This window comes from Chelonia mydas, chromosome 23 (assembly GCF_015237465.2).
Source record: "Chelonia mydas isolate rCheMyd1 chromosome 23, rCheMyd1.pri.v2, whole genome shotgun sequence".
In the NCBI taxonomy this organism is placed as follows: domain Eukaryota; kingdom Metazoa; phylum Chordata; order Testudines; family Cheloniidae; genus Chelonia; species Chelonia mydas.
In genome coordinates, this window is record NC_051263.2 from 13,475,337 (window position 1) to 13,501,640 (window position 26,304).

The following is a 26,304-nucleotide window of genomic DNA, read 5'->3' on the forward strand; positions in this document are numbered from 1 at the left end:
CCCATGCTCTGGCTGCCAGAAGCTGGGAGTGAACAACAGGGGATGGATCACTTGATCATCGCCTGTTTGGTCATTCCCTCTGAGGCACCTGGTATCGGCCACTGTCAGTAGACAGGATACTGGGCTAGATGGACCATTGGTCTGATCCGGTATGACTGTTCTTATGTTCTTAACTGAAAGACCTAAGGGATCCTTGTAATCCTGGTGTACCCCTGGGCCCTCTGGTAGTTGGCCTCCAGAGGTCCTGGGATCACATACACCAAAGTAATGTAATTGCTTCATGCAGTAGTGGCTTTCCAGGGCGCTAAATGTTCTCATGATGTTCTCTTGCAACCACATGGCCGCAGTATCTGGCTGAGGGGAACAAACACAGTTTCACAAAGCCATCGTTTGTGACAAATCCTTTTTGTTGATATTTAAATTTCATAACGTCCCTACAAACCAACATGGCATTTAACAGACGGGGTCACAGAACCTGAAAATTCAAAGGTGGCCCTAACACTGTTATCAGTTTTCATGTTTAACAAGTATCGGGGGTAGCCGTGTTAGTCTGTATCCACAAAAACAACGAGGAGTCCGGTGGCACCTTAAAGACTAACATATTTATTTGGGCATAAGTTTTCGTGGGTAAAAAATCCACCTCTTCAGATGCATGGAGAAGTGGCCTTTTTACCCATGAAAGCTTATGCCCAAATAAATCTGTTAGTCTTTAAGGTGCTACCGGACTCCTTTTTGTTTTCATGATTTAACAGTGAGTCACAAGATAGTTGCTATGTTTCTTAGAGCCCCAGCTCCTGGAGTGTTCAGATTAGGTGATAAATTTCACTTTTGTTTAAAAAATTAAGTTTCTAGCCTTCCTAGTTGTGACAAAAAGCTGGAAAATGTGACCCCTAAAGGCTCAAAGACCAGAAGGCAAATCAAAAGATGCAAACATAATATTTTTTTTTAAAATCTCATGAATTCTTTAGGCAATCTTGGGATTTTGGGGGAGCTGCCTCATGATTTTTGTATACTTTGGGTTGGCAATGGAATCTCTGAATGGAACTGAAAGGACTTGGGAGCTGAGTTGCCAAAATAAAGAGTCAGGGGGAAGGAATACAGAGTTGGGTATTTCCCCAATTTTATTCAGAAGAAACATTTTTTCCAAAAAGCAAAGAGGCTACATTTGCTGTGAGAATATTCCAGTTCCGCAACAGAACTTTAGGTCACTGTGCATTGTCCAGCTGTGGCCCCAGAGAAGGTCCCCCACCTCCTTGCTGCACGGCCCTTACGGTTGCCTCTCATTTTGGGAGGTTCTGTGATGCGGCTGCACACTGGCAAATCCTGCATTTCAACAAGTGGGGCTTTAATGACATCTGTCCCGCTGTGGAGTGATGGCCGCATACGTCGGCCTCTCTTCTCTCTGGGGTGTTGGATGCTTTAAGATAAAACACAGTAATGTTACTTTTCTGCTAAGCCAGCCTAAAGACAGAGAAATGAAGCCAGAAAAAGTCCATCTGACAGCCCTGCTGTGAGTACAACTGGAGTAGTTCTATGGGCATCTAGGCTGGGAAACACCAATGTCCTCACTTCTTACATAACCCCCACTCTGCAGCCTTGGTCTGGCCCTTTTCTGCCCCCAACTAGGACAGCTGGGCTTTGCCCTGACACCTGCCAGCTGGGCAGAGGAGCCCTTCTCCCTCTCTCCATGTCAGCTCACATCCTAGAGCTGGTGCTGGGTCTCCCTGCGATGGGGGGTTATTATCTGAAACAAGGATTCTTCTGTGCTGCAGGCAGTGTAGTTTTTTCCTGTCCTGTTTCATATTTTAATCTCTGATGTTATTAATGGTGAAATTTATAATGGTTCTAGGCAATTTTTAGTATACTATTCTTATCCTGGAGATTGGGTGGCTCCCAACAAGCATGTCTTTGATCTATGGGCAATCACAGCACCTTCCATTCAGGTAAATAAGGGAACCATTAAACACCCCTTTGTTTCGTTCCAGCTGAAGCAATGGAAAACCACCACACAAGAACAAGACTGCAGGCAAGGCTGGAAGTGGCCTGGCCATGTAGTCCAACAGGGTTCCTGGTGGTCTGATAACAAATGCAGGGGCAGGGCATGTGACACAAGCAGCAGAAACACCTCAGAAGCAACCAAAGAAGGCAACAAGAAAGACAGATACAGCCAGAGAAGCACCTGGATCAGGACACTGAGAAAAAGCTGAGAGAGAGAGAGAGAGCGCGCGAGAGCTTTTGGGCAGAGTGCTGACTGGAAAGAGACTTGGAGTCAGGAGCAAATAAAGTGCCTCCTGTTGTCTAGTTACTGTTGTGCTCAGGTACACAGGACTGTGGCTTCTATGTAAATAAATGGGGTTGCATCAGTGAACATACCTGACTCTGTCACCACTTTCTCCTCTCAACCAAACAGCTCACAAGACCCACGAATACTGGCTAACTCCTTGGGTCAAAAGGGGGCCAATATGTATAATGTTAATAATTGTTTTATTCACTTTTTATTATACTGTTGTAATGCTGATTGGGTGGCTCCCACCAAGCGAGTCTTTGCAATCGCAGCACCTTGTTGCAGCTGTGGCTGTGATAGCCACCTTCCATTCAGGCTACATAAGGGAACCATTAAATGCCCTTTTGTTTAGTTTCATCAGAAGCAATGAGAAACCACCACCCAAGGACTAGATTGCAGGCAAGCTCAGGCGCGGCAGGGCCATGTGGTCCAAGGGTGTTCCTCGGGGTCTGATAAGAAATGCAGGGGTGGGGAGTGTAACAGAAGCAGCAGAAACACCTCAGAAGCAACCAGAGAAAGCAACAAGAAAGACAAATACAGCCGGGGAGCACTTGGAGCAGGACCCTGAGAAAAAGCTGAGCAGGAGACAGAGCTCTTGGGCAGAGTGCTGCCTAGAAAGAGGCTTGGAGCCAGGAGCACAGAAAGTGCCTTCTGTTGTTTGCTTCCTTTTGGTTCCAGGGAAACAGGACTCTATTGAGTCTTTGTAAATAAGTGCGGTTGAATCAGCCAACACACCTGACTCTGTCATCTCTTTCTCCTTTCAACAGAAGAACCCACGAGACTCCAAATATTGGCCAACTGCATAGGTCAAAAGGGTATAATTTTGATAGGGTTCAACAAACTTCTGAATTCACATGAAATGAGTCATAAATATCGCTGTAAGTAGTACCCTGTAGATGTGGGAGGCAGCTACCTGCTCCTGGATGGAGATCTGTGGCCCCAGCATTGAGACCCAGGGCAACAGACACAACCTGAAGCCTGGGAATCCTGAGTAAATCCATTTTCCAAGCCCACAGGACTGAGCCAAGCTGGAACAGGGAAACAAATCGCTCTTTTCTATCACTTCACTTTGTCATTAATAAAAGCTATGACTCACCCTGGAGCTTCCCAGCCAATTCACCGAGGCATCTGGGGAGAAAATGACAGTTACACATTGTCACTTGGGTGTAAATACCCTTAAGGGAAGGCATCTCCTTGGGCAGCACTGAGCACAAGGGAGCCTGATCCTGATCAGGATCGCTAGGGGATACCGTACGAGAAGGATTTAACATGGCTGTTGAAGATGTTGAGTGGAAACTGTCTGTCTGGGTTTCGACAGACCTATTTTGTTACAAACAGGGTCAGCTTTTGGCAGAAAAATTCAATATTTTCTCAAAAAACGAATGGTCCCAAACTGAAATATTTTGAATATTTTGACCAACCCCAGAAATATTTTGATTAAAAATACAACCATGGTGCTGCATGGGACTCGTAGTTCAAAGGCTTTGTGCAGCAGAGGTGACATGTAGAGAGGGCATATAGGGTCAAGTGCCCCCCAGATTGGCCTGCTGGGGGCGGGAGGGAGCGGGGCTCTGTCCTTCTCCCGCTGCGCCTGCTCCCCGGCACACTCACCCCTGTCCCTGGCACCTGGGCTCGGGCGGGGAGTGGAAGGGGCAGGACCAATCACTTCTTATGCTGGCAGCTCCAGGTCACCGCTCTGGGCAGCGTGATAGCTGCCTGCAAGAGCCTGCCTGGGGAGGTGGTGGCAGCAGGCCGCCTGCCCTCCCCACGCCTGGGCCCAGCTGCCAGGGATCGGGGCTGAGTGAGCCCCTCTCCCTCCCAGCATGTTTCTGGATCACTCGGCCCCTGTCCCTGGCAGCTGGGCCTGGGCGGGGGGTGGCCCACAGCCTGCCAGCCAGGCTCTGTCAGGCAGCTGCTGCGTTGCAAAGAGTCAGCGACCCGGAGTGGCCAGCTTGAGCCATGCAAAAGGTGGCTCCCTCCCGTTTCCTACCTGGGCCTGGCTGCCAGGGAGACCAGCCAAACGAACCAGGAAGGAGGCGCAGTGGGAGAAAGACAGAGCCCCACAGGTAACGTGGGGAAGGGAGAAAGTGAAGGCCCCAGGCTGGGCACAGGGCGGGGAAGTCACTGGGCAGAGGAGACACATGAGGGGGTCACGTGTCCTCCCATTTAGATTGTGCCCCCCAGCATGGGGAGGCCCGAGTTGTCTGTGCTTGTGCTGATATTCTCCTCTACAGGCAGGGCTGCGTGGTTGGATTTCAGCTCCCACGATGCACCACAGCCAGGGACGCCCATGATGTACTGCCTCCCGGCACCAAGAGGGGAGAACGTGGTGCATCCTGGGAGAGCCAGAGAGCCCGCCTCAAAGAGGAGACCAGGAGCAGGAGGCCCCTGAACTACAGCTCCCACGAGGCACTCTTGCACCAACTTGAATCAAAATATTTTCTTTTTCAGTTGAAATATTTCAATTTTTGATATTTCACTGAAAAGTTGAAATTTCCCACAGAAAATTTTGAGAAAAACTAAAGAAAAATCATTTTTATCTAAATGTTCCACAGAAAAAACCCTATTTTCCAAACAGGTCGAGGATTTAGTGATCCACAGGGTTAATTTATAATTAAATTCTTGCCAGGAAGTTAAAAAAGTATGGATTGGATGAATGGACTATAAGGTGGATAGAAAGCTGGCTACATCATCGGGCTCAATGGGTAGTGATCAACTGCTCGATGTCTAGCTGGCAGCCCGTATCAAGCGGAGTGCCCCAGGAGTTGGTCCTGGGGCCAGTTTTGTTCAACATCTTCATTAATGATCTGGATGATGGGATGGACTGCACCCTTAGCAAGTTCGTGGATGACACTAAGCTGGGGGGAGAGGTAGATACACTTGAGGGTAGGGATAGGGTTCAGAGGGACCTAGACAAATTGGAGGATTGGGCCAAAAGAAATCTGATGAGGTTCAACAAGGACAAGTGCAGGGTCTTGCACTAGGACGGAAGAATCCCATGCACCGCTACAGGCTGGGGACCGACTGGCTAAGTGGCAGTTCTGCAGAAAAGGACCTGGGGATTACAGTGGATGAGAAGCTGGATATGAGTCAACAGTGTGCCCTTGTTGCCAAGAAGGCTAACGGCATATTGGCCTGCATTAGTAGGAGCATTGCCAGCAGATCGAGGGAAGTGATTATTCCCTTCTATTCAGCACCGGTGAGGCCACATCTGGAGTACTGCATCAACTTTTGCCCCTCCCCCCCCCACTACAGAAAAGATGTGGACAAATTGGAGAGAGTCCAGTGGAGGGCAATGAAAATAATTAGGGGGCTGGGGCACATGATTTACGAGGAGAGGCTGAGGGAACTGGCTTGTTTAGTTTGCAGAAGAGAAGAGTGAGGGGGGATTTGATAGCAGTGGGGTAGGGGGGTAGGGGGGTAGGGGGGTTCCAAAGAGGATGGAGCTCGACTGTTCTCAGTGGTGGCAGATGACAGAACAAGGAGTAATGGTCTCAAGTTGCAGTGGGGGAGGTCTAGGTTGGATATTAGGAAACACTATTTCATGAGGAGGGTGGTGAAGCACTGGAATGGGTTACCTAGGGAAGTGGTGGAATCTCCATCTTTAGAGGTTTTTAAGGCCCAGCTTGACAAAGCCCTGGCTGGGAAGATTTAGTTGGTGTTGATCCTGCTTTGAGCAGGGGGTTGGACTAGATGACCTCCCGAGGTCTCTTCCAACCCTAATCTTCTATCATTCTTTGATTCTAAGTGCAACAGAGCCTGGCAGATTGTGCATGACTGTGCTTCTCAGGGGGCTAAATCTCCCTCTGGGATGTGACACTCCTCAGGGCTTCCAAACACTTTGCACATTTAGGGGGTTTTTAAATTAAGAGTTTTCTCTATTTATACTGCCAACCTCACACACGCTGAGATAAGAATATCTCCCACGTACGTATCTCGGCCTTGGGCCTCACAATACAGCAACAGGTGGGCACCAATTCCCCACCAAGGCACAGTCTGTTGGGACTTATTGCTGTGTTGTCACATCCTGGTCCATGTTTGCACAGGGCGGGAAGGACTGGTCAGCACTGGGCAGACCCAGCTCCTAGTGAAGGGGGTGGAACACTTTCCAATGGGAGCTTTCCCCGGGATGTGTCCTTTCAATGAAGGAAGGGAAGTGGTAACACTTTGCCTCAGTCCCCTAAACCATCACAATGCAGGACTGGGGATTACAGGCAAAGGGTGGGACAAAGGAACCTCAGGGACTCAGATGCACGAGCCTTGGGACCCTGAGAACTCTTTCTCCTCATTCACTTTATCACAGGCAGTTTGTTGTTCTAACTCTTGGCCAGACAGTCTGATCTGGGATCTGTCCATCCCCCACCCATTAACACATTTACTTCCAACCCCCGCCTTTCTCCTTCATGTGCAGGTGACCCCAGTAACTCCAATACTTTCCAAAAGCTCTTACATTCAATATGATCTTCAGGAGTGTTGCTGGTGTCGCGCTGGACTTGTTCCCTGTGGGGAGTAATAAGGACAAGGGGTATCAGTGATGCCATGTGTTTTCTCTGTTTTCAGAGATTGGGCTGTGAGTAGATTTCTTCCCATGGCTGGTTCTCCTGCTAGGACCTCACATCTCCATTCAGCTCACACTCAGTTTCTTTGCATATTTTTCACTCAAATAAAACCGGATTTTTGGCTCACGTCTGCTCACAATGTGTCAATGCTGGAAATCTGAACATTTATCATTAAGGCTCAACTGTAAAATCTTTGCACTGTGTGGAAATTCAACTTCACGTCCCCAGCCTCTTTACTTCTCGTCCTGTCTGCTAACCCGCTCCCACGTCCCAGGAGGGTAGGGTGGGGGTGTTTGGGGGCAGAGGCTGGTCATATGGCAGGAGGAGGGAGGGAGGAAATGTTTGGGGAGAGGCAGCTGCTCAGAGCCGTACAGGTGGGAGGGGTGTGGGAGGCAGGCAGGCAGGACACAGCTAGTGTTGGAGAGGGGCTCCCTGTACTGAGGGTCTGTGTGTCGTGTCCGCCCTGTCCCCTGCCCCTGCCCCCACTAGTTTTATTGGCAGAGCTGCTGCACTGCGAACCCAGGCTGGGCTTGACACTGGCAGAGCCTAGAAACTGCCTCAAGCCTCCCCATGTGCCTTTCCCTCTTTGTGTCCAGCTGGTCACTCCATGGACTCCCTGGCTGCTCCCCACGTCATGACCATCTGGGCCGGGGACATGTAGATTTCCTGGAGTCCCTCTTGGGGCAATGTGCAGCTGATCAATTGGCTCCGAGCTCTGGGGCTGTGAGGCTGTCATGGGCCAGGCAGGGTTTAGAACAAGCATATGGGCCCCTCAGAAGGGCTGCAGCTGGCCTGGCAGGCTGCAGTGTGGCAGAGGGGGAAAGGAGCAGGAGTCAGGGGGTGCCCTGAGTGGCAGGTGCTGGCTGCAGAGCAATGGGGAGCGACCCTTAGACACGGTCTGAGGGGTCCCTGCTGGCTCTCTGTGCGTGGAGTGAGGGGAGGGGAGCCACAGAACCCCGTGATGGGCAGACAGCGAGCCAACAGCACTTAGCAGTTCCCCCGGCACTGTGGGCAGCCTGGGGCCCAGTGAGTTGGTCCCCCTGGGCCGTGCTGCAGAGGCGACTGGCTCAGAGCCCCCTCTGCACAGTGTGTTGGTCACACGTACGGTGCCCTCTGAATTCCCACAGGCGTCCCTGCTGCCTGGCTCTCCTTAGCAGGCAGGTGAGCACTATGGCCGCCCGACGCACAGACCTGCACCAAAATCACAGCTGCTGTGAGTGAACCCGCTGTGGGTGTTTCGGGGCAAGTCCGTGTGTGGACACGCCAAGCCTGGCACTAAACCAGCTGCAGCTGATGGAGCTAATGTAATGCCGACAGACCCCGGTCATCGGCGGGCAGGATCAAACCTGAGACCTCTGGAGCTTAGTGCATGAGCCTCTACTGATTGAGCTACAAGCCAACTACCTCTTAGCTAAGGCTGTAGAATAGATTCATTTTATCTCTCTTTCTAAGTGGTTTCGGTGCCACTAGATGGGACAGAGCACCGTACCCAGGAGGTGTGTGGGTTACACTAACGTTGGGTGTTACCCACTGCAGCTGGAGGGACTGGAGACCCTTGGTTCCCAGCGAGGCCTGGCCACTCCCAGCCTGCCCTGGAAGAACAGACTCGTTTCTAGGGAACTGGCTGGGTCAGTTGGTGCCGCTTTGTTGCCAACCAGCCCCTTCACCTCCTGAGTGTAAAACGGGGTCACTTTCATTCTTTCAAACCCCCGAGGGCGATTTTCAAACACACTCTGCTGCTGGTGAATTCGATGGGAACACGCTGCTTTGGCAAACCCCATCCTTAACGTGTCTCCTCATAACCTCCAGATCCCATCCCAACCAGAGAGCTCATTCTTCACTGGCCTTTTCAAAAATTCCTCCAGAACAAACAGACTGAAACCCCCTGCAGCGGGAGAGCTGAACTACGCAGCTGCCGGCCCCTCCGTGAGGCAGAGAAAAGGACCCAGAAAGGAAATGAGAAGGGAAAGGGAATAATCTCCTCCTACCTTTGATCCCTTGGTAGAGACACGACTGGAAGCAGTGAGACAATGTGATCAGAGACGTGGACACGTTTTCTCGTGGGCAGAGAGGGGGAGAGAGAGAGATGGAAACTGAGCGACATGACCCCAATTCATCATCACATCGATGCAGAGCCTGTCCCCATGCATGGCCCTCTCCTGCCCCAGCCCCACTCACTGACCCTGGGAGCGCTGTGCCCAACTATCACAATTTTAGTCCCAGTCTCATGGCATTTGATTTTCTACATAAAGCCTCAGGTCTGAGAGTCAGGGGGTTCAGTGAGAATCTCAGCTTTCATTAAAAAAAACCCCTAAATTTATAACCCTCATGTTTGGGGAGAAAAGCCTGAAAATGTGACCTGATAGACCCCGCAAAGATCAAATCCCCCAAGCAAATACAGAGAACCCACACTGGTGATTTGTTGGAAATCCCATGAGTTTTAAGCCAATCTCAAGATTGTTGGGGTGACTCGAAAGCTTGGGGCTGGGGACACTGTGTGAGGATAGGTTGGGGCTGGGGACGCTGGGTGAGGAAAGGTTGGCAGGGCAGAGCTGTGTCCAGAGCTCTATTTTCAGAGGTGTTAGGCTCTGTTTCAGGAACGCACTTACACACAGGCACAGGCATACGGGTCACTCCTGACTAGGGGATGCCTTCCTGAACTGCAGCCTTAGGTGTGTCGACAGTGTGTCAATATTTCATCAGTACATATGCCCCTGGCTGAGTCCTAGATTGTGACCATCTATGGGGCAGGGACTGTCCCCTTCATTATTGATCTGTGCAGCAGCTGGCGCAGTGGGGTCCTGATCCCTGATTGGGGCTCCAGGGTACCATAGTAACACACCTAATAAATAATGTAGAGAACCTAGCACAGTGGGGCTCTGATCCCTGACTGGGGCTCCAGGGTGCTACTGCTATACAAATAATTAGTCACAATGATAATCCCTTTCATCATCTCTTTGGTCTTTCTCCCCAGCCAGACTCCCAAAACCAAATGATCAATTTCACTGTGTCTTTGATCATCTCTCTCCCCCCATTCCAGACACACTGGGTACAGGGGATCGAAGGGGTTGTCTCTGCCATGTCTGTCTGTACATTTGCTAACACTGCTTAGCCTCACTGTCATACCCACCTTTCTTTCCCAGCAGATAAAGCACCACAGCCAGAACCAGGACAGCAGGGATTGTAATTCCCAACAGGAGCTTTAGATTCGGCCCTAGGAAAGAACGTCAATGTGAATGGCCTCACCAAGCAGCCACCGGCAAATCCCCACTGGCTGGACCTGGCTGAGCCCCGTGGTAAGTGACCCCTAATGTCCCCATGAACATACCTGGGGAGCACACCCCACAGTTATCTTCAGGCTGTTCTTTGTGAGTAAAGTTCGTTGAAGTTTTTCCAAAAAAAAATTTTTGCCAAATGAAAATTTTTTGTTCAGCTTCATGAATATGTTTTCATCAAAACACTGAAATTTCCCATCACAAGTTTTGAATGAAATAGTTTTCTTCACAATTTTTTGTGGCAACAAACCTGGAACAAACCCCCAGCTCTAAGGGCGAGCTCCTCAAGGCAGGAAACATCCCTGTGGGAACTTCCCTGCTTCAGGGAAGCATCACCATTTGGGACAGCGCCCAGGTATAAACTTAACTTCAAACAGCCATTTTAAGGACTGTAGCAGGTGCTTAAAGTTAAGCACCTACATAGGTGCTGTCCTGGATAGGGTTGGACTGGAGCGTATGCTTGAGAGCTTTCCTGAGTGAGGGCCAGAGATCTGTACAGCATGCAGAGATGTGTGGGAGCATGTCAAAAAATACCCAGCGGAAGAGTTTTCCATCAGAAAATGCTGTTTCTTCAAAATCAAAACTTTTCGACCAGGCTCTTCAGTCTTTTGGAATTGAAATGTTGCTGAAGGCCAATGGCATTTTGGGCTGTATAAGTAGGGGCATAGCCAGCAGATCGAGGGACGTGATCGTTCCCCTCTATTTGACATTGGTGAGGCCTCGTCTGGAGTACTGTGTCCAGTTTTGGGCCCCACACTACAAGAAGGATGTGGATAAATTGGAGATAGTCCAGCGAAGGGCAACAAAAATGATTAGGGGTCTGGAACACATGACTTATGAGGAGAGGCTGAGGGAACTGGGATTGTTTAGTCTGCAGAAGAGAAGACTGAGGGGGGATTTGATAGCTGCTTTCAACTACCTGAGAGGTGGTTCCAAAGAGGATGGTTCTAGACTGTTCTCAGTGGTAGAAGAGGACAGAACAAGGAGTAATGGTCTCAAGTTGCAGTGGGGGAGGTTTAGGTTGGATATTAGGAAAAACTTTTTCACTAGGAGGGTGGTGAAGCACTGGAATGCGTTACCTAGGGAGGTGGTGGAATCTCCTTCCTTAGAAGTTTTTAAGGTCAGGCTTGACAAAGCCCTGGCTGGGATGATTTAATTGGGGATTGGTCCTGCTTTGAGCAGGAGGTTGGACTAGATGACCTCCTGAGGTCCCTTCCAACCCTGATATTCTATGATTCTATGAATTTCTGTTCCTTGCAAAATCTGAAATTTTGACTTTTCATCCTGATTCAAGATGAAAATAATATGTGAAAAGTCAGAATTTCTCACAGGACAGAAATGCCGTGTCCCCAGGAGCTCTTGAGGCACAGATAACATTAGTGTCGCTCTGGCAGGAGTCACTAGGTGATGCTGTTACACAAAGTCTGACACCATTTTTCCTTGCCGTGCAAGCTCTGCACACAGCCTTTGCAGGCATGTTGGTCTGCTGATGCAGGCACTTTGGTGGGAGCTGGGGCAAACAGCCAGGTTGGGGTTCTGCTAAAGTCAATTGCTGGGACATGGTTGCTGCCTGGGAACTGGGCACTGGTGCTAGGCTGAGATTCCTGAAAGCGGGGTTTGCCCACATGCTGTTTGTGACACCTCTGTTCCAAGACTGGAGCACAGAGCGTAAATAACTAATTAAACAGAGACAGAACTTGTGAGCTCAGGTGTGATGATACCGTTTGGTGCCTCCTTCCAGAACAACAACAAATAAAGTGAGTGCAGAGGGAGGAAATACTTCATTGAATGCTGGTTTAGCAGAGGGGGTCAATGAACTCCAGAGGAAACTCTTTCCTATCAGAACGCTTTGGAATTCCCCCCTTGAAAGAGCCATTTTCCTGCCCTGCAAAGATGTTGCCCAGCTCAGCAATGCTGGTCAAAACCTGGGAGAGCTGCAGGGAGAATCATAGAATCATAGAATATCAGGGTTGGAAGGGACCTCAGGAGGTCATCTAGTCCAAACCCCTGCTCAAAGCAGGACCAATCCCCAACTAAATCATCCTAGCCCGGGCTTTGTCAAGCCTGACCTTAAAAACTTCTAAGGAAGGAGATTCCACCACCTCCCTAGTGAAAATGTTTTTCCTAATATCCAACCTAAATCTCCCCCACTGCAACTTGAGACCATTACTCCTCGTTCTGTCATCTGCTACCACTGAGAACAGTCTGGAGCCATCCTCTTTGGAACCCCCTTTCAGGTAGTTGAAAGCAGCTATCAAATCCCCCCTCATTCTTCTCTTCCGCAGACTAAACAATCCCAGTTCCCTCAGCCTCTCCTCATAAGTCATGTGTTCCAGTCCCCTAATCATTTTTGTTGCCCTTTGCTGGACTCTTTCCAATTTTTCCACATCCTTCTTGTAGTGTGGGGCCCAAAACTGAACACAGTACTCCAGATGAGGCCTCACCAATGTCGAATAGAGGGGAACGATCACGTCTCTCGATCTGCTGGCAATGCCCCTACTTATACATCCCAAAATGCCAATGGCCTTCTTGGCAACAACGGCACACTGTTAACTCATATCCAGCTTCTCGTCCACTGTAACCCCCAGGTCCTTTTCTGCAGAACTGCTGCCTAGCCTTTTGGTCCCTAGTCTGTAGCGGTGCACGGGATTCTTCCGTCCCAAGTGCAGGACTCTGCACTTGTCCTTGTTGAACCTCATCAGACTTCTTTTGGCCCAATCCTCTAATTTGTCTAGGTCCCTCTGTATCCTATTCCTACCTTCCAGCATATCTACCTCTCCTCCCAATTTAGTGTCATCTGCAAATTTGCTGAGGGTGCAATCCACGCCATCCTCCAGATCATTAATGAAAATATTGAACAAAACCGGCCCAAGGACCAACCCTTGGGTCACTCCACTTGATACCGGCTGCCAACTAGACATGGAGCCATTGATCACTACCCATTAAACCTGACAATCTAGCCAGAATGCGCCACATTGGAGGAGCCTGTCACCCTGTTCTGTGGTTGTGTGTTTCCTCTACATCCATCGTCATGGCGATCACACTCAGACTGGGGGTTGCCCAGCCCAGGACTCGTCTTTTTCTAAATAGAGTCCCCAGAATAAAAAAACACTTCAGGAGCATTTACCTTGTGGGGAGGAACCCCCGACATTACTGCTGCTGGAGTCATCACCTAGGCAATAAATACACAAGAGCCATTGTCACGGTGATCACACTCAGACTGGGGGTTGCCCAGCCCAGGAACCACTTTTCCCTAAATAGAGTCCCCAGAATAAAGAAACTCTTAAGAAGCATTTACCTTGTGGGGACGAACCCCCGACATTGCTGCTGCTGGAGTCATCACCTAGGCAATAAATACACAAGAGATCAGAGTCGAACATGGCCCTACTCCAAGCCCATACGCTGCCCTAACGCAGCTATCTGAGTCAGCAGTGCGAGGTAGTTGTGAAAAGGGCTAACATTGTATGTAAGACACGGGAGGTCATTGTCAAGCTCTGCTCTGCACTGGTGAGGCCTCAGATGGAGTACAGGGTCCACTTCTGTTGTCACACTTTAGGAAAGTTGTGGACAAATTGGAGAGAGTTCAGAGGACAGCAACACGAATGATCAAAGGTTTAGAAAACCTGACCTAGGAAGAAAGGTTAAAAGCACTGGGCATGTTTAGTCTTGAGAAAAGAAGACTCAGGAGAGACCTGATAACAGTCTCCAGATACATTTAGCTCTGTCAAAAGGAGGATGGAGATGAATTATTCTCTGTGCCCACTGAAGGTAGGACAAGAAGTAATGGACTTAATCTGCAGCAAGGGAGGTTTAGGTTAGATAGAAGGAAAAACTTTCTAATGAAAATGATAGTTAAGCTCTGGAATAGCTTCCAAGAGAAGTTGTGACAGCCCCTTGTCAGAGGTTATTAAGAACAGGTTGGACAAACCCCCTGTCAGGGATGATCTAGGTTTACTTGGTCCTGCCAAGTCCTGATGACTTCTTGAGGTCCCTTCCAGCGTGACATTTCTGTGATGTTCCCATCTCGCAGCTGCCAGGGCTGAGCTGAGATGGGTGAAACACAGGGCGGGGGCGGTTTCCTGTGACAAGCTTTAAACAAAGATGTTTCATTAGAAATTTTTGATTTCAGGTTTTGAAAATGGATGAATTTCAGCAATTGGATTTTCAGGGGGTTTTCATGTAATTGTCCTCACTGTGCTGTTCACCCCTTTTTCCCATGACGCTGAGTTGCTGGGCAGGGCTGAAATGGGGGAGACACACACACACACACACATGCCTTACCAGTGATGCTGAGGTGCTGGGCACGGCTGAGCTGGGATTTGATCACCCGGTTGTCTCTGCCCTTGATCTCGTACCCACAGGCGTAATTCCCAGTGCTACCCCCGGACACCACATGGTCATAGTCGTAGGTGACTTTTCGCAATAAGCCCCTCTGGGATGAAACCTCCTCCCCGTCCTTACAGAAGATGACGCGGGTGGCTGGGGCCCTGGAGAACACAGAGCACCGGAGCAGCACAGAGTCCCCTGGCCGGGCGGACGTGTGGTTCAGGTAGAGGGTGGGGGCAGGGAGAGTGCCTGGGAAGGGGAATGGGTCAGAGCTTTCAGTGGTGCCCAGCGCTGTCAGTAGAGCAGGAGGTAAACAGCGGGTGGGTCTGTGCCATGTCTCAGATGGAGGCTCTGATTCCAGCCCAGCTGGGCCGATGTCGGGACAAGCGCTCTCTGGTGACCAGAAGCTTTATCAAGTGGGCTAATTTGGGTTGTGTAAGAGCGTAAGGGCTCGGCTGGGCTGGGTTCCCATTCTCTGGTGCTGCGCACTCTCCTAGAACAAGAGGCTCCAGTGCGGGCATCCCACTGACACAGCTGGGGCAGTACGGCCGGGAGAGAGTCAAGGGGCTGGGAGCTGGGGCCATGGGAAGGTAAATACCTTGGGGTCAAACCCGTGGCATTCTCTGGTTCACAGGGCCAGTGCCCCAGAGGTGGGATGGGTTGTGGACGTGACTCTCTCACCCATGTGTCACACTGTCCCCGGGACAGAGCAGAGCTGACAGGCAACAGAGCTGGGAGAGGATGTTCAGGAGACCTGCTCACCCTGCTTGGATCCCACACAGCCCCGTCCGCTGGCACCGCACTGAGCAAGGAGCAGGCCAAGGGGTGGTGGCTGGATGCCTTGGAAACAGAGGGGTAAATGCCATAGGTAGATTTGGCACAGACAGATGGACTCACCGGGAGCTGAGCAGATATCCTGGCTGGTGGGACTCAGCGCTGGGAACAGAAAGGTGACATGTGTTCAGTGCCGGGCTAGACTCTCCCCTGCTGTGAGACACCCTGAATAGCTGATGAGGTCTGCACTCCCCGCATGAGCACAGACCCCGGTTCCAGCTCCTCCCGTCCCACCAGAGGCACCCCCGCCTGCTCCATGAGGCTGTGTTATGCCCTGTGCAGAGCCCTGACCCCGGGGTCCTCTCCCGAAAACATAGATCTGGGGTTGGATCCAAGCTGTGTGGCTTGGGCCTGGCTCTATAAAGAGTCTGATCCCAAACCCCAGCCCCAGAACCCCCAAATTCTGGGGGAATCCAGAACTGGAGCCCAGTCTGAATCCCAGCTCAGTGTCTCTGGCCCGTCGGTAACAAGGAGCCCTGGGGCTGGACCCCGATAATCCTCCATCCCCCAATGGCAATGGCCCTCCCTGCTTTCTCTGTCTCCAGGCTGAGCTGACCCCCCATGAGCATCGTCCCCCGAGCCCAGCCCGTGTGCTTGGCATGGGGAGCTGGGCCCAGTGACACACCAGGGGTTTGAATACAGCCAAATGCCAGGTCACAGCTCCCAACAAGGAATGCCAGCCAGCTCTGTGGCCTGGGACCTGGACCAGGAAAGCAGGGACCCGGGAGAGGATTTAAGGGCCCCAGGGGACAAGTAACTTGGCATGAACTCCCAGTTGGGGAACAGGGCTGATGTGCCACTGGGCTGTGTAATGAGGCGAGCGGTAAGGGGATTTCCCCCGGCGTGCGACCAATACTGGATCCTGTGCCTGATTCTGGGGGCCCCAGTTTAAAAGGCTGTTGGAAAAGTGCAGCGGGTGCAGAGCAGAGCCAGAAAAACGCTGCGAGGGCTGGAGAAGAGGCCTCACAGGAGAGGCCGGGGGAGCCCCGTGTGTGGAGCTGGTCAGACAGCTGGGCTGGTCATGGTGTCTAAGCTCCATCCTGGGGAGAAACCGCAGGTGCTGATGGGCTCCTCAGTGCAGCGGAGACAGGAAGAACCAGACCTCAGGGCTGGACACTGAGTCTGGGCAAACTCCAGTGAGAAAGGAGGCAGCAGTTTCTCCCCGTGCGAGGGATTAACCCCCCGGTGCCAGCTCCCCAGGGAAGTGGGGGAGTCACAGACAGGCCGGAGGCCTTTCTGGGGGATGCTTTAGTCAAACACAAGTGACTTGGCTCAGTGCATGGGAGATGGGGGAATTTCTCTGCTCTGGGCTATCAGGGGGTCAGACTGGATGGTCTAATGGTCCCTCCTGGCCTTAAACTCTGTGAAGCTGTGACTGTAACCCCAGCGTGTGCCGACTGCTCGCCCCGGCCCATCCCCAGCCCCAAGTGCTGGCCCTGTGCTGGTTTGGGACAGTCCCACTCCCTCAAACATCACAACAGCGCAACCCTCTCTGCCGCTAAATGGGATTTGCTGACTCCCTGGGCCAGAGGCTCCACTCGGTTCTGTTTCCTCTCAACCTACTACAGATTAGCACAGGGGTCCCGGATACTCACCGGGCAGCAAGAGGCACAGAGACAGGATCATCGTGACAGTGTGGGGACTGGATCAGCGTGGTAACGGCCCAGCGGCTTCTTCTCTTGATGGGGTCAGGAGGGGACAATCTGCAGTGACTCCTGCCCCCTCTACTCCTTACACTGAGGGGAGAACACAACCTTGCCCCTGCCTCCTCTCCTCCCCTCCTCAGGCTCCAATCTGCCCTCTCAGGGCTCAGGGCAGAAGGCCCCTCTCCTTCTCGAACTCTCCACCAGCCCCTCAGGGCTGGGTAGTGAACCCAGTCTCTGTCACTGCTCTGAGTCCCTGTCAGGGACCTATGGCGGAGGCAGCAGGGACGCTGCGGCCCCTCTGCTCTGCCCCGTCCTGTCCTCACGTCTGATCATCACCGTTCCCCGTTTCCTGTCCCATACACACACAGCCCACCAGCCACAGCGTCTTTATTTAGCGCCGGAAGCCTGAGAATCAAACACACATCAAATACATCAGTAAAAACACTCCCCTGATTTAGTAACACAGGGGAGCATAGGCCTGGCCTGGCTGGAGGGTTTAACAATAATCAAACCTTGCTCATCCATAGATGTGAAAGTGCTTTACACAGGAGGGAAACAGGTGGGGAAACTGAGGCACGGGACAGTGGGGACGTCACTGGCCCAAGGTCATCCAGCAGGGCAGAGCCAGGAATAGGAGTCAGATCTGATTTCCAGGCCAGTGCTCTGTTCACTAGGTCACGCTGCCTCTTTGCACAGAGGTCAGCATGTCAAAGGTATTTAGGCACCTAGTGCTGCAGCCAGGTGCCCAGTGGGATTCACTAGACTCCTAGGCAGGCTAGGCGCCTGACTCCTGTTGGCAGCCAATGAGAGTTAGGCACCTCACTCCCTTGGACACTCTGTCAGTTGCACGAGGTGCCCGTCTGCATCGCTGGGCTCCTGAATCTGGCCCCAGGTGCTGAAGGACACAGAAGCAGTTGAAAAAGGGCAGCTCCTTCTCTTTGTGTGAGCCGTGCCCTATATGGGTGCTGGGAGGTTACTGCCGGGACGGCGGCTGTGGCCATGTGTCCCCTGAGCAGCTCTTAGCTGTGATCTGGGGGCCACACGCTGCTGACCCCGGGGAGATGGCACCGTCCAGTCCCCAGGCGTTAGGGCAGCTGGGCTCTGTCCCCCTCTGCCACACTTCATGGGGCACTTGACAGGCAGCCAGTCCCCACCTGTACATCCCCCCTTGGCGACGGACTCTGAGCTCTAGGGCTGACAATGCTACGTCAGAGCTGAGCCCACAACCCAGGGCTCCAGTGACTTGGGGCTATTCACCCAAAGCTCCCACCTCCCACAAACTCGCCCCGTCACATCCCTCCCCCTCTAACGCTGGGAACAGGCTGAGCCTTGGGGAGCCTGGGCCCAGCTGATGCCAGACGAGCCCCAGTGAGAAACAGGCCCCAATTTCTAGCTGTCCGAGTGATTAACTTTGGGAGAAACCACCCAGGGCAGGGGCGATTCTCCATCACCTGACAGCATCAGAGCCAGGCTGGAGGCCTTCCTGGGAGAGGCTTTGGTCCCACATGAGCTATTGGCTCAATGCAGGGTGCTGGGGGAGTCTCTGGTCTGTCCAGGTCAGACTGGCTGAGCGAACGTCCCTTCTGGCCCTGGAAGCCAACGCACAGGGGCTGTTTGTGTCTCAATGTGGGGAGAACCTGACTGAGATGGGCCCGAAAACACAGGGCAAATGTCAGAGACACAGGCTGGGAAATAGGCTGAGCGGGTTTCATTGATCTCACAGAGTGTCCCACCCCTTGCTAAGCCTAGACCCTGGGCTGAGTCCTGGCTCCCTCCCCCTGGCCTGAACCCCCGGGCACAATTAGACCCGTCTCCCCACCCTTGCATGGGACATTGATGGAGTCAGATGCTGCGGGACTAGAGAGTGACCAGCTGCTGCTCAGAAGAGGGAAGGGAGAGGAGAGTCGGTGTTGTGAACAGCGGCTCCTGCTCAGCGAGTCTCTGCACACACAGTCCAGCTGCTCCGTGCAGAGAGGGAACCACAGGACAAGCCGACAGGGCCCTGAGCATCTGCAGAGTCTCCTGTGCAGACGCCTCTTTCCTGGCCCAGCAGTGAGCTCTCCCCAGGCCTGACCCCGAGCTAGCAGCCCAGCGGGGCGGGGGTGTATCACACGCTGTGATGTGGGATTGAAGAACCTCTCACACTGTGATATTTCTGGACCAGATGGTGTCTCTGTGGTTCGTTCTCTCCGTCTCTGACGTTCTCCAGGGGAGCCTGGCTTGATGCCCAAGAGCCGGGGGTCTGAGCAGTGACAGAGCCACCCTCACAGAGTGCGGGAAAGTGAGCAAGTCCCACCGGGCTCAGACCAAAAGCCCCTGGGCGTCTCCTGTTCTGATGGTTCCTGAAAAGAATAAAACCCTGAGGTGTTTGGGGTCTGTAAAGCACCAGGCCCCCTCTGGCCATGAGGAGCTGATCCCTAACGCCAACAGGCTCACTGGGATTATCCCTGCATGCCAGCACCCTGGGGAATCTGCTATCCTCCATCCTGCCCTTTGCCCTAGCAGAGGCCCCCTGCGACCTCTTAGGGGTTAACGGGCATTGGCCTGATGGGCTGTGAGAGCTTTTCCCCTCCAGCTGGGAGGATGCTGTGATGCCCCGTGACACCTGGAGGAGCCTCAAACTGCTGTTCTGGGGGTAGACACGGATCAGGGCAGGTGTACATGGGCCTGGCAGGACGCTCGCTCTCTGGGCTCTGCGTTGGCCAGATCTCAGATCCATGGATACAGAGATCCCAGTGCTCCCGCTGGCTGAGTCTCAGAGACAGGCGAGGTCCTGCAGAGCCTCACTGGATGGTTCATATGCTTCATCCCTCCTTCCCCCCTCCCCCATAATGGCCGCACAGAGACATGGAGCCACCCCAGAGGCACGTGACCGGCAGGACCAGGGAGCCAGAGGGGGCCTGTTACACAAAGGGAATCCAGCCCCCTCGGTCTCACTGCTGCGGCTGCCTTCAGCCTTGAAAATGAGAACAAGGCAGGGGAAACAAAACCTGAAATTTCCAGACGTTTTTGTTTTCAAAACCTGAATCAACACCAACCATTGCTCTGGGCTCGAATTGCCTGTCATAAATGTTTTCTCCAAAGAAAAGGAAAAACCCCAAAGGACTCCTGTCCCCCCCCCGCCCCCCATTTCTGAGAATCTCCCACTTTTCAGCAAGGACAAGCCTTTGGAGCAGCTCTACCCATGAGCCCCCGGGGGCAGTGCCTGGGACATACATGGGTGACTTTGGATACGGGCCATACAGTGATGATGAGGCTTGGAAGGAGCTCTCCTTGGAGGATAGATCTGGCCTGGAAGGGGCTGGAGGAAGAGGGAGTAAAGTGGAAATGGGGCCTGGAGGGATCTCTGGGGCTCCGGGAATGGCCCCATTACTCCTGCAAATGCTTCGAGGTCACACTGGTTTCATTTTGTCCCTCTGGTTGCTGGGGTTTTGGCTGCAGTTCCTGGAAGCTCAGAATGGTCACTCAGGCGATTCCTCTTCAGTGCCTGGCAAAACACCTCCAGGACTGGGAGTAGCCAAAACAGAGTGTGCCAGACTGGAGCATATTTCCTGTGCCATGAGGTATGTGTTTTCACATTGTTAACACCTCCCTGGGATGTTACCATTAACACCTCCCTCCAACAGCTACAGGGACGTAAACGGCCCATGGCACTGAGGCGGCCTTGTCTCCACTGGGATCTGACACTGAGAGCGCTGCCTGGCCCAGCCAGCTCATCGCACTCACACCTTTTACCTAGCATGGACCCAGTGTTTGTGGGCAGCGCTACCCAGGGCTCCCTGGCCACCCCCAATAACTGCTGAGTCCCATCATGACCTGCAATAAACCAACAGCCAGGCCCTAGGGTTTAAATGCAGCACACCCAGCTATAAAGCCAGACACGGCACACAGGGGCATTGGGGTCACACTTTACAGCTTCATGCCACAGCCTCAGGCTAGAAACTGACTTTTTATTTGCTTTAAACCAAAGCTGAGATTGTCCCACAGTCCCAGGACTCCCAGAGCTGAGGCTTTAAGGAAAACAGCAAATACCATAGGACTCGGCAATGCTGTGCTGGCAGCCTGTACCCCTCCTGCACTCCACCCTCCCCTCACTAGTTTCCAACAGAGTCTGAACCTACTCATATCCTTGTTCCACGAGAAGCTTTTGCAGCAACATCCATCATCCCTGCAGCCCCGTGAGCCCAGCCTTGCTAGAGCCCAGGGGAGGGCTCCGGTGGTTGGGGGGCAGGTTCAGCCCTCGGGGTGCTGCTCAGTGTGATGATATCACAATCCAATCTGATACACCGAGTGACCGATCCTGTCACCTACTCGCGCTGCCTGAACGGGGCCGGATTAACTCTCCTGTGGGCCCAGGGCTATTAGATTTTGTGGGGCCCCTGTATACAAGTCTTTTTGCTCGGGGGGAGTTTGGTGCAGGAGGGGGCTGGGGCAGGGGATTGGGGTGCAGGAGGAGGATTCTGACCTGAGGCAGGTCGTTGCAGTGCAGGAGGGGGTGCAGGATCTGGGAGGGACTTTGGGTGCAGGAGGAGGTTCTGACCAGGGGCAGGGGGTTGGGGTGCAGGAGTGGGTGGGAGGTGCAGACTCCGTCTGGGAGGCACTTACCACAGGCGGCTCCCGGCCAGCGGCGCAGCAGGGCTCAGGCAGGCTGCCTGTCTGCCCTGGCCCCACGCTGCTCTCAGAAGCAGCTTGCTGCTGGCACGTCTCTGCACACCCCTCGGGGGAGGGGGACAGCGTGTCTCCGTGCGCTGCCCAGGCCCGCATGTGCTGCCCCTGTAGCTCCCATTGGCTGGGGGCAGAAGGGGCAGCGTGCGGAGTCGCCTCCCCCCTCCACCCCACCAGGGGCCGCAGAGATGTGCCAGCAGCCAGCCGCTTCTATGAGCGGCGTGCGGCCAGGGCAGGCAGCCTGAGCGCTCTGGAGTTCACTGCCTGTGATTTATTTTTGTGGGGCCACCCTGGGCTGCAGCCCCTAAAGCCCCTGCCTTAATCCGGCCCTGTGCCTGAGGCTGGCAGGAGCAGCGTGTGTGTATCTGCAATAGGTGTGAGTCAGTGCCACTGCAAGACCCTTCCTCCCTGCATCCCCTGACCGGTGTGTATTCAATTTCTTACATTTAACAGTCACGTTAACGCAGTTCCCTCCAATTAGCACGTTCCGATGTAACTGGGTGTCGGGGCAAAGCGTTATCACAAATTGCTGCTGTTTTCCTTTGAGTTCAGGGGGAGGAAACATCTGATGTGTCGCCATTTCCCCACGTTCCCTGTGGGGCGAGGTTCTTTCCCAGGTGTCAGCGTTTGGGTATGATTCCCCCGTTGTATTTCCTGGCCCTGGTATCCTGGGAACAAGAGTCAGCTCCAGAGACCCCTAGGGAGTCAAGTTCGGAGTGTTTTTCTTGCACGATTCCCTTTGTCCCACAGGAAGGGTTCAGACCTCGGAGGTTGGACATTTCTTTTCCCCCTTCTCTTTGGGGGCTGTTTGCAGTTGTAGATTCTCCTGCTCTGTTTTATGCCCCATCATCCACTTGGGGGTCCAGTTAGTGGGCAAGGAACTTTTGGACAACTTCTATCATAGATGGCCCTGCGCTGTTTCCTTTCACTTGCTTGTCTCCAGGGGCTCGGGCTCTTTCTCCTGTTGCAGGTGGCCCTGTGTTGTTTCCTGCCCTTGGATCTCCCTGACTAACAGACCCACTACCCATTAATTCCTGATGGAAATCCCAGTCGCTGGGGGGGCAGATGCTGAGGAGTTTCCCCTGGTCCCTCCCCGCAGCGTGACCAGGGCTGAGGAACGGGAACAATCTCTCAGAACCTTCCACAGGAATCTCCAGGATAAGGGCCATTGAACTGACACTATAAAATGAGAGACTCCCCCCTTCTAGATCCAGATACACCCCAATCATTGTTGGCCTCACACCCCAGGTCTGGATCACAGTATCGGCCTCGCTGGGGTGATACCGCCCCTCAGATCTCCCCAGAGCCCACTCAGGGAGTCTCTCCAGCCTCCCCTGTCTCACTCTGCCCCTCACAGTCTCACTCAGCACCCCCAGCTCCCAGTCCAGGCTGTCCCCCACCTCCACCTCCCAGTACCCCCTGCAAACTCCACCACCGCCACCGTGATCCTTCCTGGCCACAAACCCCTCCCTCCCCACAGCGATCAGAGCCCCAGAGGGGGCAGCCAGCCCTGGGGATGGGGGGTTGTGCTGAACTGTTCTGCCATCCACAGACACGGTGAGTTCGGGGTGTTTGTAATCTGGATCGAGGGTGATGGGAACTGCGGAGAAAAACCAGAATAACCCCATTAGCCACAGGTCAGCCAGGGACCCCACAATGCCACAGGAGAGATTCTAGCCAGCACAGCCGGAGCGAAGGACAGAGTATTAAGGGTTGAGGTGACTAGTGGGACTGACGCCGCTAGCCTGGATCTGGCCGGGAGCTCCAGGGTGGTGGCTGGGCCTGGTCCCTGAGCTGGTGGGAGGTGGGGGGAGGGGTAGTGGGGGTTGGGCTCCTTGCATCTTCTCACTCCCCCCTGCACAGGATCAGTCCCAGAGAGGCGTTAGGGCTCTGAGGGTCCATGGAGGGTGCTCAGGAGGTGAAGACTGTGCAGGCTGCGGAGGGAGGGCTGACTGGGGCTGTTGGGGGAGCTGACAGGATAGGGATGGATCATCACTGAAAGGCCAATGGAGATGTTGGGGGGGCATCAGGACTAGCTGAAGGGGGGATTGTGAGGGAGCTGCCCAGGGGTGAGACTTACAGCTCAGGGCAGTGTGTTCAGGACAATTCACAGCATCCAGCCCCAAGGCTCTGCAGCCAGCGCACGCCCTGCCCTGACTGCCCCATGGGGACCCCACACCTCTGACAGCTCAGCTACGTAACGTCGATACCACTAACCCCAGCGCAGCGTCTGCTCAGCCCCTCGCAGCCCCATGTAGCTCTGAGCCCTCCTGAAATCTGCAAGGGAAGAGGAACAAACATGGTCAGGGGCCCGGCCAATGCAGGGAACTCGCTCTGACAGGAGATGCTGTTCTGGGAGAGGGGTCATTGGCAAATGGAAAGGAACCGAGTGATGTGAAATGTGACATGAAAACACGTCCTCTTACCTAGCTCTGTGTGCACCTTGCCTGAAATGGAAAGAAAAGGAGTTATTCCCTGTCATTTAGGCAGAGGGCTCAGTTGTGGGCGCTGCTCTGTGACCGTGTGATCACTTTACACATAGTTCATGGGCGCTCGCTGCTGAAGGAGAAATGTCCTGGCTGTGTGAAGTGAGAGACAGGCCCTTTCACCCTAGAGACCAGAGATCTCTGCTAATAGCAATGACTGGCTTTCAGGGATGCCTTTATATTGTCTCTTAGTATCTTGGACTGGAGCAAATGTTGCTCTCAGTGATAAATCCATAACTCCAGATGCTTCACCGGGCCAAATCTGGATTGACACCAGGGTAACCCCGAGCAGAATCCAGGCCTGTAAGAAGCTGCTGTTTGGTTGTTGAGGCCCCCAGCTGATTGGGGGATTTTTAAGGGACACTGACAGGATAAAAATCAGGCTGGAATTTGCAAAACATTTAACTTTGATGGCACGCGCATGTCTGGGTCTATGCAGCTCTGACATTCTCAACCCTTCCGTCTGAAGAGAATTACTAATAACCTTTTGGAGCAACAAAGCTACACACTCCAGGTGTAACCGTGACATGGATAGACCTGGAGAGGATTTCAGCTTAGATCTGGGGTCCAGTCTTCGCATCAAAGCATGGAAATGTGAGTGTGAATCTGGTCTCTTGCTCATCTCCATGTTCTGGGAAATGGACCAGAAGAGCCTGTACTGCCGCAGTCATCTATAGAAAGTGGCTGGTCCCCTTCTCCTGCATCAGAACAATGTGATGGCATTGGATTGTCAAAGGCCAGGTGACACCTGAGTGTCTATTCAGGCACGAGAGCAGGTAACCCTGTGTCTGCTGCAGAGAGCTCACAGTGCTGCCATGGGACTGGGGTGACTCTAATGTGACTCTGATTTTGGCCCAAATTATTCACTCAGCCCTGCCCTGCGGTGTCGGTGCTTCTGGATCTGCTCAGCGCTGTGTGTGGGTGGGAGCTTCTGCCCAGAGGCTCTAATGGGGAGGTGGATGAACTTACCAAGCCTCTCACGCAGCTCCTGGCACGCTGGGGAGAAAAGAGAAGGAGGCCATTGTGGGTTCAGTGTGGTTATTCTGAGCACAGTGACTAAGGTTAAACTCTGGGTTCGTCTACACTGCAGCTGGGAGTGAGCATCCCAGTCTGGGCAGGGAGACACATGCTAGTTCTGCTTGAGCCAGTGCACTAAAAGTAGCCAGGTATCTGGGGCTGGCAGGTGCAGCAGCTTGGGCTAGCTGCTCAAATACAAACCCACTCAGACCCCCTGGGAACACATGCAGGTAGCTACAAGGAGCCACCCCCACCCCCAGTACCTAGCATGTGTCTGGCTACCCAAGCTGGGAAGCTCACTTCCTCCTGTAGTGTAGACAGACCCAATGTGCCAAGGGTATCAGAGCTGACAGGACACGTCAGACAAAACCGTTGTTAATGAACAACAGACACGGTCCCAGATCAGCCCCTACAGAGAGCCCACGAATGGCCCCTAGAGGCAGCACTCCCCCACCGCCAGCACTGCCAGCACATGTATCACATAGAGAGAGGCCTGCCCTGCTGCAGCCTGTCACCCGGCCTCAGACCTCCTATTTCTGTGCCGGGCAATCCCTCTGTGGTGCTGATTTGCACAAGTGTGTAACTCTAGGGTCAGTGGTTGGCAAGAGCTTAACTTGGGAACAGCTCCGTGGCGCTGTGTGGCACTGGATTTACTGTCCACTGCTAGAGATGTGGGGTCAGGTTCTGCCCCAGCTCTTGTGAGAACAATGTGGGTGATGGGGCCCATCAGAGTGCACCTCACAGAGCCCATACAGAGAATGTAGTAGGGTTTGGAGTCTGTGTTCATTCGCAGCCAATGCTTAGCCTCGGGGGGAGGGGGAAGAGGACAGGACTGTGGAGTCCAGCATTGGCATAGCAGCGATTTTGCAGGTCAGAACTGAGATAAATCCACAGACCTGCATGGAGGAAGTTTGCCCAGCCCCTGACTAAGGTTTTAGTCTACAGAGCCCCATTGTTCGACTGTTACCCCGGAATTGAATGTGTTACCCCAGCACTTGACTAAGCTAATCACAGCCACAGAGTGTGCATTCGGCCACCCGGAATTAATAAAATAGAACACCACATAGTTAAGGGTTAATCTGGACAAGCAGGCTTTTTGGAGGCAAGGTCAAATACTAGCTGCAGGCTTGCAGTTTCTGCTAATTAGAATGGGAGGAGGGGAGGAAAGAGTCAACAAATTATGGGACTGAAATAAAATAGGTGGATGGAGAC

General features: G+C 53.1%; 2 protein-coding genes and 1 long non-coding RNA gene across 3 annotated transcripts in view; all 3 read right to left on the reverse strand.

The window, feature by feature from the left end:
- Positions 1 to 26,304, reverse strand: part of LOC102936082 (butyrophilin subfamily 3 member A2) — a 254,758-nt gene that overhangs the window by 219,274 nt on the left and 9,180 nt on the right. The window lies entirely within an intron of this gene.
- LOC119564893 lies at positions 1,150 to 10,059 on the reverse strand. The gene is made up of 5 exons (XR_005223687.2): positions 9,974 to 10,059; positions 8,832 to 8,856; positions 6,735 to 6,784; positions 3,381 to 3,412; positions 1,150 to 1,417 (listed from the first exon to the last, which is right to left on the reverse strand). It is a non-coding gene; the product is annotated as an uncharacterized LOC119564893 (long non-coding RNA).
- LOC122463618 (E3 ubiquitin-protein ligase TRIM39-like) lies at positions 21,846 to 23,750 on the reverse strand. The gene has a single exon (XM_043534455.1). It carries the CDS (start codon positions 23,215 to 23,217, stop codon positions 22,456 to 22,458), a length of 762 nt encoding a protein of 253 aa, XP_043390390.1. The 5' UTR covers positions 23,218 to 23,750; the 3' UTR covers positions 21,846 to 22,455.